The sequence below is a fragment of the Acomys russatus genome, chromosome 23, assembly GCF_903995435.1.
Source record: "Acomys russatus chromosome 23, mAcoRus1.1, whole genome shotgun sequence".
NCBI lineage: Eukaryota > Metazoa > Chordata > Mammalia > Rodentia > Muridae > Acomys > Acomys russatus.
The window spans coordinates 355,759-374,847 of NC_067159.1; the positions used below are offsets into that span (position 1 = coordinate 355,759).

At 43.8% G+C, this 19,089-nt stretch overlaps 1 protein-coding gene across 1 annotated transcript; it reads right to left on the reverse strand.

Moving 5' to 3' along the window:
- Positions 1-17,118: 17,118 nt before the first annotated feature.
- LOC127206497 (gap junction alpha-8 protein) lies at positions 17,119-18,492 on the reverse strand. Its single transcript, XM_051165780.1, has one exon. The coding sequence runs from the start codon at positions 18,439-18,441 to the stop codon at positions 17,119-17,121; it is 1,323 nt and encodes a 440-aa protein (XP_051021737.1). The 5' UTR covers positions 18,442-18,492.
- Between the last annotated feature and the right edge of the window lie 597 nt (positions 18,493-19,089).

Genomic DNA, 19,089 nt, shown 5'->3' on the forward strand with positions numbered 1-19,089 from the left:
AAATATCTCAGAAACAACTTGTAAGGAGACAGTTGTCTGAGTCCAGCCATCCCAAGGATAACTTCTTCATCTTGCTGGCAGGGCTAACTAAGGCATGTTCCCAGGCCCAGGGGCCTACTCCTATCCTCATGGATGGAAATCCCTTGTTCAACCCCTTACATCAAAATATGATTGGACAATGCTGCACTCCACCCTGTAACTACTTCCAGCTTACATTAGGACATTGTTATTGTGGCCCAGGAAGGCTAGTCAAAGTCTGGGTAATGGGCACTTATCAGAAATATCTAATTAGCCAATCTAGTTGAAAGACATGGAGCAATCATATCAGCTGGACTTGTTGACATCAACTTTCAGGAAGTCCAGAGCTCAGCAGCTTGTAGTCCTCAGGTGATCCCTGGATTGAGTCTGTCAGCCAAGTGAAAATCTGCTGAGACAAAGATAAACTAGGGACAAAATTAAAATTTCCTAAGTAATTGGGGAAGGTAAAGCATCAGAAGACCAGGGGGAAATTTCCATTTTCAAGAGCAGGTAGTTATCCTTTTGTGGAGTTCATTTGACCTGTGGCGGGTGGATCCAAGTTACTCTCTAAAGCTTATAAGAACTTTTTAAGTTTATAAAAAGTGATAAATTTTAGACATGTTATTACTACCATTGTTTGTAATCTGTATTGGAATCCTTATTGTAGAGAAGGCAATAGACTTATGTCTTTGTGTCATAGTATAAGCTTAGGAAACAATTTAAAATCTTCAGCCTGTGACAATAAAGTGGATTGTGTAGTGGAAGGCTTTACCAGAGTGAGACTAATAATTTATCAGTGCTACCTTAATTATGTCAAAGCTCTAACCAGTCTTACTACAACATTGGATAGCACTAGGAAGAAATTTGAAGCATTTTTCATTCCTTCTATCTACCTTAAAATATTTTATTTTTATTAATTAATTTACTTATTCACTTTACATCCTGGTTGTAGCCCCCTCTCTTTCCCCATCCCAGTCCTACCCTTCCTCCTCATTCCCCTCCCCTATTCCTTGGAGAAGTGGAGCCCCTCAACCCATGTACCTAACTTATCAAGTTGCATCAGGACTGAGTTCATCCTCTTCCCTTGTAGCCTAGCAAGGTAGTCCCACCAGGGGGAAGTGACCAAAAAGCAGACAAGAGAGTCCATGTTAGAACAGCACCCCCACTCCCCACATTCACCGAGAAGACACCTCAGTCCTGAAGGTCTATGCTCCAAATAGAAGGGAACCTGCATTTGTAAAAGAAACATTAAAGCTTAAGTCATACATTGATTCCCCACACATTAATAGTATGAGACTTTCAACATCCAATTCTCACCAATGAACAGATCACCAAAACAGAAACTAAGTAGAGAAATGATGAAACTAACATAGGTTATGAATCTAATGGACCTAATAAATGTCTACAGACTTTTCACCCAAACACAAAAGAATATGCTTTCTTCTCAGCACCACAGGAATCCTTCTCCAAAAATCAACCACATCGTCAGTCACAAAGCAAACCCCAACCAATACAAAACAATTGAATTAACCTATTGGCCTTCATCAGATGATTATGGATTAAAGCTAGACCTCAACAACAACAGAAATAGTAAAAAGCCTACAGCTCATGGAAACTGAACAACTCCCTCCTAAGTGACACTGGGACAGGGAAGAAATAAGGAAGAAATTAAAGACTTCTTAAAATTCAGTGAAAATGAAGGCACAGCATACCCAAGCTTATGGGACACCATAAAAGCAATGCTAAGTGGGAAGTTCATAGCACTAAGTGCCTTGATAAAGAAATAGGAACTATCCCATAATAGCAATGGAGCAGCTCACCTGAAAGCTTTAGAAAAAAAGAAGAAGCTGACACACCCAAGAGGCATAGAAGGCAGGAAATAATCAAACTCATGGTTGAAATCAATAAATTAGAAACAAAGAGAACAAAACAAAGAATCAATGAAACAAAGAGCTGGCTCTGTGAGAGAATAAAAAAGATAGACACACCCTTAGCCAAACTAACTAAAAGGTAGAGAGACAGTACAAAATTAACAAAATCGTTTTCTTATTACCATTGAAGTTTTTATGTCTTCAAGCCTTCATAACTTGCGTATTCCAACCTTAACACATCTTCTTAGACACTCAAACATTTAAGCTTTCATATCCTCAGATCTTAGATAAATTTTACATTTTTTCCTATCTAATTATTCACCATGAGGTGCAGGTGGCTGATTACTGGGAGCAGTCACTATAAAGTGAGTTCCTTTAAATAAAGAAAATAGAAGTTACTTCTTTCATTCGTCTAGTCTTCAAACCCATCAGAGACCTGAGGAGGATAAATTACAGCAGGAAGTATAATCCAAAAGTTCTATGTAACAATTAAAATGACAGAGACCTACCAGACTACACAGACAGCCATCCTATTAGACATCCTGTGGTGTCAATGACTCATTGGGGCACAGGTCTGAAGACTTTTGGCAGTTGGGCCCTGCCAGACTTTTCTGTGAAGCAGGAGCTTGGGGAGGCTGTCCTGTCTTTGTCTGGGCAAAGTAAAGCAGTCAGTTTTCCAGTGTCCTTCCTGTCCACAGTTTGGTCAGGGGGCAAGGCATTGGGGCAGACTTACCCAGTGGCCAGCATTACCACAATGCAGGTAGAATCATTGGTACCCCATCTATCTTCTTTGGAGACCTTGGGGTCACCACTAGGAGCTGGGGTCTCTGTCGTAGTAAGCTTTTTCATTAAATATTTAAATGCCATGCTCAGCAGACCTCTGAATTGCCTGTGGTCTGTCTATCTATCTATCTAAAGTATATTTGGATAGACAAACTTTGCTTGTTTTATAGTTACCCCTCCTGGGTAACTGGAGAACCTTGAGAACATACACAGGAGGCTAACTGTGGCTTACTCCTGTTAGGTCTGAGCTTTAAAAACTATGACTTAGAATGCAATCTCTTTCAGTATCAAGATAAGATTTCCTAATATAGAGACTGGGCAGCTTCTTGATCCTTGCTTGGATTATCACTATAAAACATCACAGTTCCTTGTATGACTCAGTTTATAAAAAATAGCTCTAGCTTACTAATGCTACCAAAAGCAAGGAGGTTGAGTATATTTCTTTGAATCTGTCTCTGTTAGCTTGATTAGACCTTATGAGGCAGTGACTCTCATTTTCTTTAATGTTGTAGCCCTTTAATATAGTTTTTTTAAAAAAATGTTGTAGAGGCATCAATCATAAACATCTGATTTTCAGCCAATCTTAGGCTACTCCTGTAAAAAGGTCTTTTGACCCACAAAGGATGAGACACATAGGCTGAGAAACTTTTCCAAAGTCTTTGTCAGACTGCCCAGGGTCATTGTCTTATTGCATCGTATGGTAGGAATTCTTAGTCTCTGGTGCTTAGCTTGTAGTCCTAATTTTTAGTTTTTTATTTTATCTATTCATTAAGGTCATATATTAACAAAGATATTATAATAAAATACCTATAAACTTTAAAACGTCCTATAGCCTTATTAATTGAAATAGTTTTAAAAGCTACTTTTTACGATATCAAAATAAGGTGCCCTTTTAAAGAGTGAAGTCATAGAGCATAACCGTAATTTTTAGAAGACAAAACCATATTTAACAGTGTATTCAGTGTCTTTAAAACCAATATCAAGTGCATTGTTTTGATGTTATAAAGTTTGGCTGCCAGCAAGAAAAGTTCTTGTATATGAATGCATGTAGGTACAGCTTTAATACCTCATTAATCAAACATAGTTTTAAATCTTTTTTTTTTTTTTTGAGACAGGGTTTCTCTGTGTAACTTTGGCTGTCCTGGACTTACTTTGTAGACCAAGATGGCCTCAAACTCAGAGATCCGCCTGCCACTGACTCCTGAGTGCTGGGATTAAAGGCGTGCGCCACTACTGTCTGGCTAAATCTTTTTAAAAAAATAAACCTGGTTTTAACAAGAAGGACAAAATTATGTAAAATCTTATTCCAATTAAAAAGTATCTTTGGAGACCTGTTTCTTTGCTTGGCTTATGCTATTTGTTACTGCCCAGAATAGCTTAAACCCTGAATTATTAGTTTAAGCTAATTTTTTTGTTACAGATGTTACAGATTTTTTACTATATCTAGTAATTTATATGCTAATAATTATAACCAAGATATACAGAATATAGTAAATGTATATTTAAGACCAGTCAAAAATAAACTGTAGTGGCCATACATATTTAAAGCAGACAGACAAAACTTTCCTGATTTCCTCCAGCTGTAATTTCAAGGGAGAAGCACCATGCTGCCTGCTGACTGCAGTTCTCATGGGCATGGCAGTTTGTAGCAGGACACACAATCAGCTTTCTTGCCGGAGGAGCTGAGAAGCTGCTGATGCTCCTTTAAGAGACACTTGCACAGATCAGGGAGCCCCAGGCTTGCTTCAGCTCAATCCAGGGAGGAGGCGGGGCTCTTCCAGCAGTGACAGCGCTCCAAGAGCCCCAGCAGCAGTTTATCAGTTTTTGTTCTGAATCAGCCTCTTTTTTTCTTCTGAAAAATCCTTGAAATGAGTTAAAGCTAAGTCAAGGGGTGAATGGCCAGCAGATGAAATTTGGCCCTTTCCTCCAAATACGAAACACAGATCAACAATCAAGCAATTAAACAAAACTATAGATACAAATTGACAGGCACTGACAGACTGAAGCACCAAGGACAACCAATAGAGTTGGGGAGCAAAGGGGGAAGAACCAGATGTCCCCCACAAGGGACTCAGATTGTCCTGCACAAGGGACTGAGCTGTCCCACACAAGGGACCCAGATGTCCCATCAAGAGAACTCAGATGTCCTGCCGGCACAATCCAGAACCAGGACCAGACCCAGGTGTTTGCCGAGTGCAATCAGTCAGGAAGCAGGATGTCTCCTGAGCTCCTCAGACCCCTTCTCTTCTTTTGGGTCTCGGATTGGTCACACAGAACATATCAGAGTCAGACTTACTGGTGTGGATCCCTAAAATAGGTTACAGGTTTTGGACTTCAAAATGAAGTCCCCAAATAAAGATGATTACAAACTAGGGGCCTGGTAGAGTGATAGGATTCCTGGACAATGCTCCAAATGTTATGGAGTCCATTTAAATCCAACATAACTCAAACACCAGGGCAATGCAGGTGACAAAAATATTTATTGTAATCAAGCTGATACCGATCAGTCAGGACTGCAGGACACACTAAGGTGCTGAACTTTGACCGTGAAGGAACATGGTACAGCTTATTTAAAGGATGAATTCATAGAGCCAGGGTGGGCTATAACATCCATACATATTTCCTGAGAAAATGTTTCTTGTTGGCCTGAAGATTACCATTTTTGTCTAGACTGGCAGGCTTATGACTCTGGGGGTCTTCCTGTCTCTACCTCCCCAGCGTTAGGACTACATGCATGCCTCAGCAGGAGCTTTACCGACCTCTGTGTGGTGAATATTTGAACCACATGTCATAGTTACCCAAAATTCCAACTTTCTCTAGGCAAGGGACTTTCACTGTGTGTGTCCCCAGATCCTTTAGCTAGCTGTGTTGGAGGAGCTTCTGCAGAGTAGTGGTGGTGGCAGAGAAACCAGCTGTTCATCCCAGCAGCTGCTTCCCAGAACATCTGCTCATCCCAGCAACTGCTTCCCAGAACAGCTGTTCATCCCAGCAGCTTCTTCCCAGAACATCTGCTCATCCCAGCAGCTTCTTCCCAGAACAGCTGTTCATCCCAGCAACTGCTTCCCAGAACAGCTGCTCATCCCAACAGCTGCTTCCTAGAACATCTGCTCATCCCAGCAGCTCCTTCCCAGAACAGCTGTTCATCCCAGCAACTGCTTCCCAGCTGTTCATCCCAGCAGCTGCTTCCCAGAATAGCTGTTCATCCCAGCAGCTGCTTCCCAGAACATCTGTTCATCCCAGCAGCTGCTTCCAGAACAGCTGCTCATTTCAGCAGCTGCTTCTCAGAAAAATCTCATTTCATTTTTGGGGGTGGGGGAGCACAGCAGTTTTTTTCTTCTCTGATAGCTCTCCTCAAAGACTGCACTTTCCAGTTAAATCTTGTCTTTTCCCTCAGTAACCTGGAGTTTTTGGTGGACTATGAATTCCCAGACAATTTGAGAACCACTTAAAAAAAAAAACAATTCTGAACCATCTGTGCTGTGTACTGCTCTTGAGAAGATGTAGTTACAGGGGATCATGTCCTTAGATTTTGTGGCTTTGTCTGAAGGTCCAAGACTTAAAATGTTGACTTAACACTCATGACATGTTCATCAATTCAATCTGTACATTTAGTCAGGCTTTCTGTGATTTTGTCTTCTACCAGTTGCCTAAGACTGAAGGGTAGTGGTCAAGTAACTCTCTCAGAGCTACTCTATTTCTCTCATATTTATGATGGTTTCCTAATTTTATATCTTTTTTCCAGTGTAAATGATTCATACTGTGCCTTTACATCAATGAAGGTGAACATTTGCTTTTGTTTTGGTGGATATGGTTTCTTATTTTCTCTTTTGTTTATTTGGTGTGTAGACCCTGTTTCTTGATGTTTTTTTCCTTTAGACCTTTAGGAGCCACAGGGTTTCCTGTAAAGTCACAGGTGTAAGCTTTTCTATATGCCAACAGACTCAATCTGTGGTCAGAAGGAGGGGGGGCACTTCTACTCTCTCATGTTTGTTCTTCCCCCTTAATTCCTTCACTCACAGTTCCTAAGTTTATGTTCATATAATCTAGGACTTCAAACCTTTAAACAATTATGTAAGAATTAATGTATAAACTGTGTGGTGGAGGTGCACACCAAGGCAGGCAGATATCAGTGAGTTCAAGGCCATGCTAGTCTACAAAGTGAGTGCCAGGACAGCCAGGGCTACACAGAGAAGCCTTGTCCTCAAAAACCAAGATAAAAAAGAATTAACACATAAGATGTAGCTTGCAAGTATGCTCACAATGACTATATTTAATTCACTTTATGCTTGAATGTATCTAGTAGTTACCTTTGGCTTCTTGCACATTTTGCTTCTGTGAATGCTTTAATGGTTCTTTTATCTTTTGGCCTGAGTACAATAAAGAGTGTGTTTGTTTACTTATTTATTCCTTAAATTCATTTGTTTTGTTAAGTCACATGTGGGTGTGTTAATGTCATAGTGCACCTGTGGCAGTTAGAGGACAATTTGCAGGAGTCAGTTGTCTCCTTCCCCCATGTGGGGTCTGGGGATTGAGCTCAGGCCATCAAACTTGGTGGCAAATACCTTTACCCAGTGAGCCATCTCACTGGCCAGAGCGTGCTTTCTCATTGCATTGACTCCTGAGTGAAACTTTGCCTCTTTGGAGTTCCTGGCTTCTATTTTCATTCTCAGGGTCCTAGAGACATCCCATTCTTTCTTAAGATATTATCACAAAGAAGCATGGTGTCAGCAGATGTCCTGTCCTTTCCTGGTAACAGTCTTCTTATTTATAGCTTGCTCCTTCCCTGGTGTTTGGAGCAGTCTGAGGGAAATGGCCAATAAAATGTGGAAGAGGGGATGGTACAGGATGTCCAAAGTTAGGTCACAAAAGATGGTGAAGATCCTCCTTGATCTTTTGGGTCACTTGCTCAGGAGTGGGTGTGTAATCAACCACCAGGTCGTTGGGACACTCAAGTGGTCTCACGGAGAGGCCTGAGTGGAGGGGAACTGACTTGGAAGCACTGACTTACTCCTCAGGTGGCCACTTGAGTGAGTGGATCCCACTAGAACGAGTGGATCCCACTAGAGCAGTCAAGGCTTTGAAATGCCAGATGCCACCAATACTGGATTGTAACCCCATGAGACAGCTCCAGGCTGCTCCAGACCTGACCCACAGGAAGGCTGAAAGATCATAGGTACTTCCTGTTAAAGCCACTATGTTCTGGAGTGATTATTACACAGTAATACATAACTCATATATAAGTCACCACAAGTAATATTTTTACTGCCTCCTTGTGTGGAATTATCTGCAGCTCTATTATATAGTCTTGATTTTTGTTTCTTTACTACTCCCTAAAGCAAACACTAAGTGTTGTTGTTGCTACAGACATACTTAGCTGCAATGTGAACAGCCACTGTAACATAAATCTTGACATCTCAGTGGATTTATACAAGAAAGGCTTAGTTTTTGTTTGAGGCAAGTTCAGATGACGAGGGTTGATAGGCACAGAAAACTCTCTGATCTCCAGTTGCCCAAAGATGACATCTTCTCAAGATGGCTGCCAAAGTTACCCTGCTGACAGACTCTTTAATCTGGCGGCTTCCATTTTCAATATGTGGACACCAAGATTTCTCTGATGACATGCAGGAATTTATATTTACTTATGACAAAGGAAACCTGCTTGCTTTTAAACCTGAAACCCTGGGATCTTTAGGGACCATGCCCTGAGACATACCCTTAGTTAGTGCCAGCCTGCTCTGTTGCTCTGGAGAGCTCGGACAGTTACCTCAGTCCTGCCTTGGGTGGTCTGGATAGCTCACTCACTTATTCATCAAAAGTACTGAATATTCAGCGATATGTAGGATTAACTATCTGTCCCAGTAAAGTAAAACAATTTATAAAATTATATGTATTTACTTAGTGTGGGTGTATATTCTCTCTCTCTCTCTCTCTCTCTCTCTCTCTCTCTCTCTGTGTGTGTGTGTGTGTGTGTGTGTGTGTGTGTATGCATGCGTGTCTGTGTGCGTGAACACACACACACCCATGCACGCACACACACACAATATGACATGCTTGTAGAGGTCAAAGGACAACCATGCAGGTCTTGGGATCACACTCAGGCCCTCAGGCTTGGTGACAAATGCCTTTACCCACTGGACCATCTCTCCAGCCCCAATTAAACAATTTGATAAGCACAAAAACAGAATGATTCATGGATATCAGGGCTCTGCAAAAGAAGTAGCAACAAATTTTGTCTTAGAATTTGTGAAATTTCATAAACAAGGAGACACAGATCTGAAAGAACATGGCATTTATTTGTTTGGTTCTGTGAGCCAGAACTGTCTATACTGGATACTAGATGTTGGTTCCATCAGACTAAAGCAAATGCATGAAGAGAGATGTGGGAGATGAGGCTTCAAGTTGGTGCATCCATGTAAGATTGTTGCAGGAAGGCAATATGAGTGACCTGGGGGTATGTTAAATTAAAAGAAGAAAAAAGGAAGAAACTCTGGAGCAGCTTGGAAAATTGAAGGAAGGCTAAACACCACAGTCTGAAAAGAAAAGGAGAGCCAAGTATTTCCTGGAGGTCTACATGTTCAAAGCATGTGCCATCATGAATGAATTCCAACCAGTGTTCAGTTTCTGTTACTCTACACATGGAGTGAAATTCTAGAGACTGCTTATGATTGTGCCAGTGGATGTGAAAGGCTGACTTCCACCCAGGAGATCAACTAAGAATCCATCAAAGGCTGGGGAGATGGCTCAACACTTAGCAGCACTGGCTGCTCTTCCAGAGAACCTGAGTTAGTTTCTCAGCACTCACGTGGTGGCTCACAATCCTGGAGGATCTGACGAGCTCTTCTGCTCTCCTCAGGCACTGTGTACACGTGGTGCACAGACACACATGTGGGGGAAACACCCATACACACACAACAGAGGAGACAAAAGGATCTGCCAAGTCTCTCCAACTCCTGTGGATAAGTGGAGCTGTTATAAAGTGGGGATATCAGCAGGTCAAAGGAGAGATTCCCTAAGCAAGGGGCGCAAGCTGTGAAGGGCTTTGCCCTCCATGGTAGAGTGAAGAGTCACTGAAGAGTTTTGAGTGGAGGAGACATGATGACTCCTAGGCAGAAGCTTCTGACTACGTAACCTGGGCAGAAGTTCGTTTAAATTCTCACGGGCAAGCACACAGCATGTGTTATTCTTTTGCTTCTTCTTCCCATGGGCTAACCAGGTGTGCCTTGTGTTTCTCCCCGAGGCTGCTAGAGTAGGAGAGGAATGACTGACCACACCTCTGTGACTGGGAGGTCCTTCTCCTTGGGCAGGATCCTACTCTCTCTCATTTCATCTCGACGTATGCTGGATCTGTTGAGCAGGCCATTGCTGAGCTTTAGGAATTTTGTAAGCCAGCTCTTAGGTTCATTCACTATTAACAATTGAACTGTGTAAACCTAAAAGTGGAGCAGAAGGTAACATGTACTCAGAGTTTACCACTTCCTAATTTGCAACAGGTTTTTAGTACCCAAGTCAGTTTTTCTTTTTTCCCTTTTTAAAAATTTTATTATTCAGGTTATAACTCAATTGTTATCCTATCACTTATATCCTCCCTTTCCTCCCTCCCTCCCTCCCTCCTTTCACCCTATTCCCCTCCCCTAGGTCTATGACCAAGGGGGACCTCCTCCCCCACTATATGGTCATAGGCTATCAAGTCTCATCTTGGTAGCCTGCTTATTCTCTCTTTGAGTGCCATCAGACCTCCACACCAAGGGGAGGTGGTCAAATATGAGGCACCAGAGTTCATGTCAGAGTCAGTCCCTGCTCTTCACATAACTGTGGAGAATGTCCTGTCCATTGGCTAGATCAGAGTAGGGGTTCAATGTTTACTACTTGTATTGTCCTTGGATAGTGCAATAGCTTGAGCAGAGCCCCCTGGTCCCCGATCTGCCCATCATGATGTTCTTCTTGTAGGTTTCTAGCACCTTCTGTGTCCTTCTATTTCCCCATCTCCTATATTTGTCTTACCTAAAGTCCCAGTGGGATGTCCTCATATATATTCCAATCTCGTGGTAAATGAAGAGTTTCATGGGACATGCATTTTAGGCTAGTGCTCTATTATAAGTGAGTATATACCATGTGAGTCTTTCTGCTTCTGGGTTAACTCGCTCAGTATGACCATTTCTAGTTCCACCCATTTGTCCTTGTTTTTAATAGCTGAGTAATATTCTATAGGGAAATCTATATGGTGCTATCTCAGAAAACTGGGAATAGGGCTTCCCAAGACCCAGCTATCTCACTCCTTAGAATATACCTGGAAGATGCTCCTCCACACAACAAGGACATATGCTCAACCATGTTCACAGTAGCCTTATTCATAATAGCCAGAACCTGGAAGCAGCCTAAATGTCCCTAAGTTGAAGAATGAATAAAGGAACTGTGGCAAATTTACACTATGGAGTCAGTTTTTCATCACTGTAACAAAATACTGGTCACAGGCTATCAGTAAATAAATGCATTGCTATTTGGCTCCCAGTTTGGGAGACGCAATGGCATAGCACTTGCATCAGCTCGTATCTGGTATGAGGACATAGCCCAGAGGACTCTGGGGTAGATGGCAGACAGCAAATGCGTGTGTTGGAGTGAGCAGCTATGTCTCAAAGCCAGGAAATAGAGATATCTAGGAGGGGCCCTGGGACTTCAGTCTCTGTGAAGATCTACCAGGATGTCACCTGAGAACCATGAAGGGGTTAAATGAGAGACACCATGTGAGAATAATGGCCTCATGCCACCAGGGACCTAAGGACCTCCTACTAGACCCCACCTCTTAAAGGTTCCACCAGCTGCTAATGCCATCACCTTCTGGACCAGGCCTCCCATCACCTGAACTGTTCGGTACATTCACATCATAGCATGGAGGTTACTGCTATCTACTGTCTGGCAGGAAACGTTATAATGTGCTACTGGGCATCCCATACATCTGCCAGTGACATCGTCTTGGTAGCTCAAAATTGAAAACGGTGGATGAATTCACATGAATCAAGCGAGGAAACCCCACAAGCTAGGGATTTATTATCCTGGAGAGAGCTTTTAAACATTTACTAGCCTACCATTCTCCCTTTCCAGAACCCCAACTTCAAAATAATAATTAGAAACTGAGGCGGTCCTTTGACTCAATGAATAGGTCAAGAGAAAAACCAAAGATTAAAAGTCAGGTTAGTTTTATTTGTTTTGTTAACAATCTCACATGTGTCATTAGTTCTGACACAAGGATGAGGAGGGTTGAAAGATCCAGCACCAGTGTCCCAGTGTGCAGCCCCCAAGAGGTTCCCAGGCAAGTCACCTTCAATGCCTTGTAGCTCATTCTTTACTTTCTTTCACACATGGAAAAGAAAGAGGACAGAGAAGGCAATGGAGCTCCTTCCTTTTCTCTCCAGGCAAATTTGTGAATTCAGGCCTGGAAATCTCCAGAAGGCAGTGAGACTAGACATTCCAGTCTGTCCCCTTCTGCCTGGTGGCCTCTGCTCATGTTGAATAGCATCCTTTCCCAGGCTCTGGGAGCTGCAGTGTCAAAAACAGTAAGGACTGAGTTGTTTTTAATAGAATTTCCCCCATCTTACTTAATTGGTGAATCTAGATTATGTTTAGTTTATCTCCTCCCTTCCCCAAAGACATATTTAGTTATACTGCAATAATTTCAAGAAGGGGAAACCTCCCTTTCTCTTCTGTCATAAATTTTAGGCACACACTACGTCTTATGGAACATATTTACACTCAGAGGAGTTTTCCATCCAACCTGTCCCTATACTTTTCATCCAAACTGTACTAGCTTTGCTGGGCAATTCTTTTTGCTTTGTATGCATATAGGGCTAGCTCTAAGTCAGAGGAAGCAGACAGGAATGGGTGGAGTGGGAAGTGCTGTTGAGGTCTGGGCTTACTCTCACCCAACATGTGCCCATTGCCTAGTTCCTGTGCTCAGGAACTGAAGAGGAGCAGTGTTCTCTGCTAGTCCTGCCTGTGGCCTACTGTGGGGCTTCAGCTGAGCACTTCCCTCTTTCTTCTGTCTGAGTCCATCTCAGGGGTGGAGACGTCCTTCCTTCTCTGTACATGAGCTCTGGTAAGAGTGACCATGGATTGCATGGATTGCAACAGAGTCTCATGTGATGAAAGTTCTCTATAGTGTGATCCGTAGGCTTTAGGAGCATCTCTTTATTTCACCCATGGTCCCATGTTTTATCATCTCTTGGTTTGATAAACTGTTTTATTCAGGAATGATGAGTGTTGTTGCTTAAGGATGTACTTTACAATAGGATCTTTACAGTTTGGACAACCCCTTCTTCCTTTCCTTTTTATTTCCACATTCATGAGGTTTTGAGAAGACAAATTAGACTTTGTAAAGGAGGGGTCTTATATTCCCTATTAACCTAGAGAAAACTGTCACAGAGAGCAGAGAAATGGTACCTGGCATCTCCAGAGCTAGCACACCTCACAAATGCCCAATTTTTGTGTGTCTCCAACATATACTGATCTTCAGGAGTATTTATTTGTTCAGTGCTGAATTGGATGCATCATCTGAACATCAAGGGCTAGAGTCATGAAGCCAGATAGGGTTTTCACAAGGCCCTAAATGCTAGGGATTACCCAGACAAGCTTGACTGAACTTTAAGTAACTCCAGGCTTCCTGGTACCGATTTCCCCTATGGTGGATCCAGGACTGCTATCAAGTCATTACCCCATTCTCTGGAAGGAACCACACTCCTTGGTAGCCAAGGCATCCTTCATCAGCAGGACCATGTGCTCCAGGGTTTTATCTAATGATCGATGGAGTTGGAAGTAAAGCTGGATCTAATGGAACCCAGCAACATCATAATCCTGCATCAGTCATGATAATTTGCCATCAAATGGAGAGCAGGGATGTGCCACAAAGAGCACAGACACTGAGGTGCCTCTGAATGGAACCTGATGGGAGCTACGTGGCAGCTGAAGAAGGGGAACTATTCCAGTCACTGAAGTAATTGCCCACCTGTCCCTGCTCATTATATGGAATCAAAATTTTGTTGAGTCTTTTCTGAGGAAACTAGTTTCTAGAATATATACCTTGAAAACCCCTCCCCAGCTAACTGGCAGGCAGGCAGGCAGTTGACACCTGTCTCTAAGCCGCCTTACAGCAGCTGTTGGAGAAACCTCTCAGGAAGTGGTGCCACAAAGCAGGTTCTAGGTGTGGCACCCAACTCATCAATCATTCTGATAGCCTTGGAGATAGGCAGGCAGCACCGTTGCTTGTTTTTGGACAGAAAACTGAGATATAGAGAGGATAAGTGACAAAGATAACATAGCCACTAACTGAGAGAAGAAGGAAGAAAATCCCTGTTGTCAGGTGCCTGTGTCCTCCAAACTGGACTCTTTTTTTGTGAAGGGCAAAAGGGAAACAGCAGTTCATGTGGGGGCTGAGCAGGTGTGGGCAGTGCAGCTGGACACTGCTTCATCTGAGGGAACAACACACTGCATCAGCCAAGGAGGCCAGAGACTTGCCACCCCACCCCCAGCTCGGCACCTAGTTCAGAACAGCAGTGTCACCTTAAAGCAGGATCTAGTGGTGTGTTTGTTTGCTTGTTTAAATTTTGATCTTAGTTGAGGTACTAGGGATTAAACTCAGGGGCTGAGAAAGACAGTTCTTTTTAAACTATAAACACAATGTCAGGGGTGATAGGTGCAGGCAGCCTACGGGTGTCTAGAACACTCTGGATTCTCAGTGTTGGGATTTTTGTTTCTGTTCTCACTGTACACAGCAGGCTCTATGCTGGCCTGTTACTGCCTGGCAGGAGTTAGAGTCCAAGGGTAACCAGAAAGTCACATGTTCAGAAGCAAAATGTGTTCTAGTCAACACCCATTGCTTGATACATCCACCCCCACCCCCCTGCCCATTGAAAGTCTGTTACTTTGGTTTTCTAGGTAACTATATAGTTAGTCCTTTTCTTTTAAATAGAGGTTTCCTAGGGAAGACTATAAAGACTAAAGCAAACCTTTTAGTGAAGTTATATTTGAAGCAGTCTGGCTTAGAATGTGGCACCAGGCAATGAGAACACTAACTTTCACAGAGAGGAATAGGTTTAGGAGGCTGATGCAGAATAAACATGTTAAAATGAAGGTGGAGCTAGAAGGTGGCAAAAGGACCTTTCCACTTCAGGTGGTGCTGGCAGGGAGTAGAGCTGGTCAAAGGGCAGTTTTTCTGGGTACCTTGGTCTCTTGTCTGTCTCTGCCCCTATTAACTGAATTCCTTCACTTCCCACCCATCCTTGGCACATAGTCCATCAGGTGTAGGCTCGGGCATGTTCAGCCTCTTGACATTGTAATTCCATCACCTACAAGTTAACATTAGATAATCATGCCTTTGAAGCATGAAACACTTACAATAGATCGCATACTGTTTTAAGTAAGCGTGCTGAGAGTTTTATGTCAACTTGACCCAAGCTACAGTCTTTTGAGAGGATGGATCCTTGATTATGGAAATCCTTCCAAAAGAGCTGGCTGTAGGCACACCTGTAAGGCATTTTTTAAATTATTAATTGTTCTGGGAGGGTCCAGTCCTTAGTGGATGGAGCCAACCCTGGGCTGGTGGTCCTGGGGCCTATAAGAAAGCAGGCTGAGCAAGCCACGGGGAACAAGTCAGTAAGCAGCACCCCTCCCTGGCCTCTGCATCAGCTCCTGCTCCTGTCCTGTTTCAGTTCCTGTCCTGGCTTCCTTCAATGATGGATGACAATGTGGAACTGTAAGCCAAATCAACCCTTTCCTTTTTAGGTTGCTTTTGGTCATGATGCCCCATCACAGCAATAGTGACCTGAACTAAGATAGTATCTGTATGATTTTGTGTTGGGCTGTATTCATGACTGTCCTGGGCTGGATAGGAAGCCCACTATCATGAATTTCTGCCCTTTTTGATAGCTAGGTATGAAGATCATCATTACCTGAATTTAGCCATATTACCTAATATCTATCTATCTATGTAACATCTATGTATTTAACATTATCTATCTATCTATCTATCTATCTATCTATGTATCATCTATCTTCTTTTCTGGAAATCAATTGACTGAGTGAAACTGTTCCCTGTGTGCAATATGCATGTGTACTTGACATTTTCCCCTGACTGGACTCAGTGAGGTGGGTTGGCTGAAGACTTATAGGGCATGAAGCCTATGAGAGTCCTCTGAGTCTCTGCATCCTTTCAGGGATAAGCTTGGACTGGATATTGACTCAGAATCCAGTCTGTAATTAATAAAATAAGATACTTTCTCCCCCATCAGTTCCTGCCTATAGCTTTTTGGTGCTCATTCTGCCTGAGCAACGCTCCACAGCTGACTCCCTCAGGACAGGCCTGTGGGCAGACATGTTCCCAGCTCCAGGAAAAAGAGATGCAGATTTTAGATTGAATACTGATGTTTGAAGAGGGGAAATTTTAAAAAAGGATTCTTGTTGCTTCAGGGAAGAAAACTGCAATCGGCCTAAAGCCATTTCATTCACAGGGAGAGCTTTGATAGCTAGCTCACTTTCTTTTGCTGAGCTCAGGGCAGAATTCTTTCAGATACAAAGACTCTATTGCTTTAAACCCGGGGGGAACCATACCCAACTGAATGGTCAGCAGGAACTCTGGGTATCTCCTGTGACTGATGGCTTAAAACATTTCAAAGTGGTAAAATGGGGTTGGAAAAAAGACAAAAGTAGGCCAAGACTGAGGGGGGGGGGCACAATTCCTTGGCAAATCTAGGCTCATTAATGTAAACTGATATCGCAACTTGACACCACACAGGTTAAATTTGGATCCATTGCATTTGGTCCACATGTCCAGGTATCAAAACCATTGCCCAGAAGTGGTCAGCTGTTAGTCCTGTAGTTTCGCTCCCCCCCCCCTCCCTCCCTCCCTCTCCCCTCTCTCCCCCTCCCCTCCCTTCTTCCCTCTCCCTCCCTCCCTTCCTTCCCCCCTCTCATATTAGAGCAGGGCTACTTTAGCTATTTAAATCACTGGCCTGCGTCCTGTAGGCTTTTGAGTTTGAGATCACTCATGTAGGATCAATAGCTTCTGCTGGGGAAGTGCTGGGTTCACAGAATCCCACTGAGTTGGTGAGCTTGAGAGAAGACTAGTAAAGGTGATGAGGTGACCACAATTCTGACTGAAGGGTCTCCATGGAGAGCGGAGGAGGAAAGCAAAGCCCTCACAGCAGTTGGAATAGAAGACTGGGGCAGGCATATGAAGTTGGGAACTTCCCTAGGACAGGGGGCTTACCATGATAGCCTGTACAGCACAAAAGGCAGCCCCCTAGTTGTACAGCGAGCATTGTTCTAGAACAGCATCTACCCAACCAGGGCCCGGGATGACCCAAGGGACACAGAAGGCTCAAAGTATATTGATTGGCACCAGCTGGTTTTATCTCGGTCTGTATTAACTGAAGGTGGGGGTACGTTCTTCTGCACCACGTCATATGGTGAGATCGTCGGACCTGGCCCTGCTGCTGGCTTTGCTCAACCTGCTCAAGGGTCTGTTGTCGTCGGTTGTCAGCTCTGGACAGAGTGAAGGCGCCTTCTCCACTGGCAGCCCTTGTTTGGTTACCTTTTCAGCTTGGGGCTCTTCTTTCTCACCGTCCTTCCCTACTCCTGGAGTCTCTACTTTCTGCCCATCAGGCACTGCAACTGTCTCCTGCACTTCTGGGGTCAGCTTCTCTGCTTCCTGCTTCTTCTCTCCCACTTCCGGTTCTGCAGCCTCCTCTATGAGCTGCTCTTCCCCCTCCACTTCCTGGGCCCCAACTTGAGCATAAGAAGGCAGGGTTTCCTGGTAGCCCCGAGACATATCTGCCAGGGGTCCTGTGCCGATCTTCTCCTCAAACTGACTGAAAGGCTTGGCTGAAAGTGGGCCGGTCTCCACCATTTCAACCTCCGTCAAAGGGAAATAGTGTGACACGATCTTCTCTTCTTCTAAGAGCTGGTAGCCCTTGGCTTTCTGGATAGAAGAAACTGCAATGGAGTGGAGGGACTTCTCAGCAATCTCCCCCAGGGGTTGCTCTACAGGCCTCTTGAAAGCAGACCTGATTCCCTTCAGGCCCAGATGGCTCATCTCCATGATGTTGAGGAAGAGGGACACAAAAGCGACCGACAGCATGAACAGGATGAAGATGGTTTTCTCAGTTGGCCGAGACACAAAGCAGTCCACCACATTGGGGCATGGCCACCGGCTGCATTGATAGAGGGGCAGGATGCGGAAACCATAGAGGAAGTAATGGCCCACAATGAAGCCCACCTCAAAGAGGGTCTTGAAGATGATGTGGCAGACATAGGTCCTTAGCAGTGTGCCCTCCAGCCGGAACTTCTTGGTACCTTTGCTACTGCTGCTGCTCTTCCTGATGCTGGCCTGGTCTGGGGCGATTGGTACCCTCTCACCCCCGTTGTTGCGGGACTGCTGACACAGCTCTTCAGCTTCGCGGTCCTTCCGCTTCTCCTCCATGCGGACATGGTGTACAGCGTGTCCCACGTACATTAGTGATGGAGTAGAGACGAAGATGATCTGCAGGACCCAGAGGCGGATGTGGGAGATGGGGAAGGCCTCATCGTAGCAGACATTCTCACAGCCTGGCTGCTGGGTGTTGCAAACAAAATCAGATTGCTCATCGCCCCACACAAACTCGGCTGCGGTGCCAAGGATGAGGATGCGGAAGATGAAAAGCACTGTGAGCCAAACCCTGCCGATGACGGTGGAGTGTTCGTTCACCTCCTCCAAGATGTTTCCCAGGAAACTCCAGTCGCCCATTGCTCACCACCTAGGAAGCAGAAGACAGAACCTAATTGGCCACAGTGCAACCCCAGATGACCACCATCCCAGCTCTTGGAGTGCCCTTCATTCTGAGCCGATGGAACAATTTGGAGGGGTAAACTGTCTAGTCTGTGCGGACTAGTGCTAAGAGATGAAACGAATTTTCAAGTGTGTTTAATACTGATCTATAAAATAGGGTTACTAATGACATCTGTTCTCACTCACCCCACACGTTGCTAGAAAGGATCCATGAATCAGTATCTATTAACTCCTAGAATATATTACGATTTACTGAGGACCAGAAGTAGAGAGCTACTGTAACATGAATTTAAATCAAGACCACATGTTGATGGGAGACTCATGATTCTTAATGCTGAAGACAATTCCCTGTACCCCAGGCTCCCAACGACACTCTCATGAGAATGAAATTGTAAATAGCCACCTTACTTCGGGCTGTCTTGGAATATGTAATGATCACATATATGAAATGAATTGGAAGAGATTAAACAGTATTGAACACCTTTTATGGACTGACAGACCTTTGATGTTGCATTATTTCATTTACTTTAGTCCTGTTAGACCTTAAGGTCTCTGATAGTAGGGAGTAACTGTTGTATTTAGCACTGAATAGCCAACTCCTGCACA

Coding starts and splice junctions, on each gene's coding strand:
- LOC127206497 (XM_051165780.1), bottom strand. CDS start 18,441: ATGGGCGACTGGAGTTTCCTGGGAAACATCTTGGAGGAGGTGAACGAA.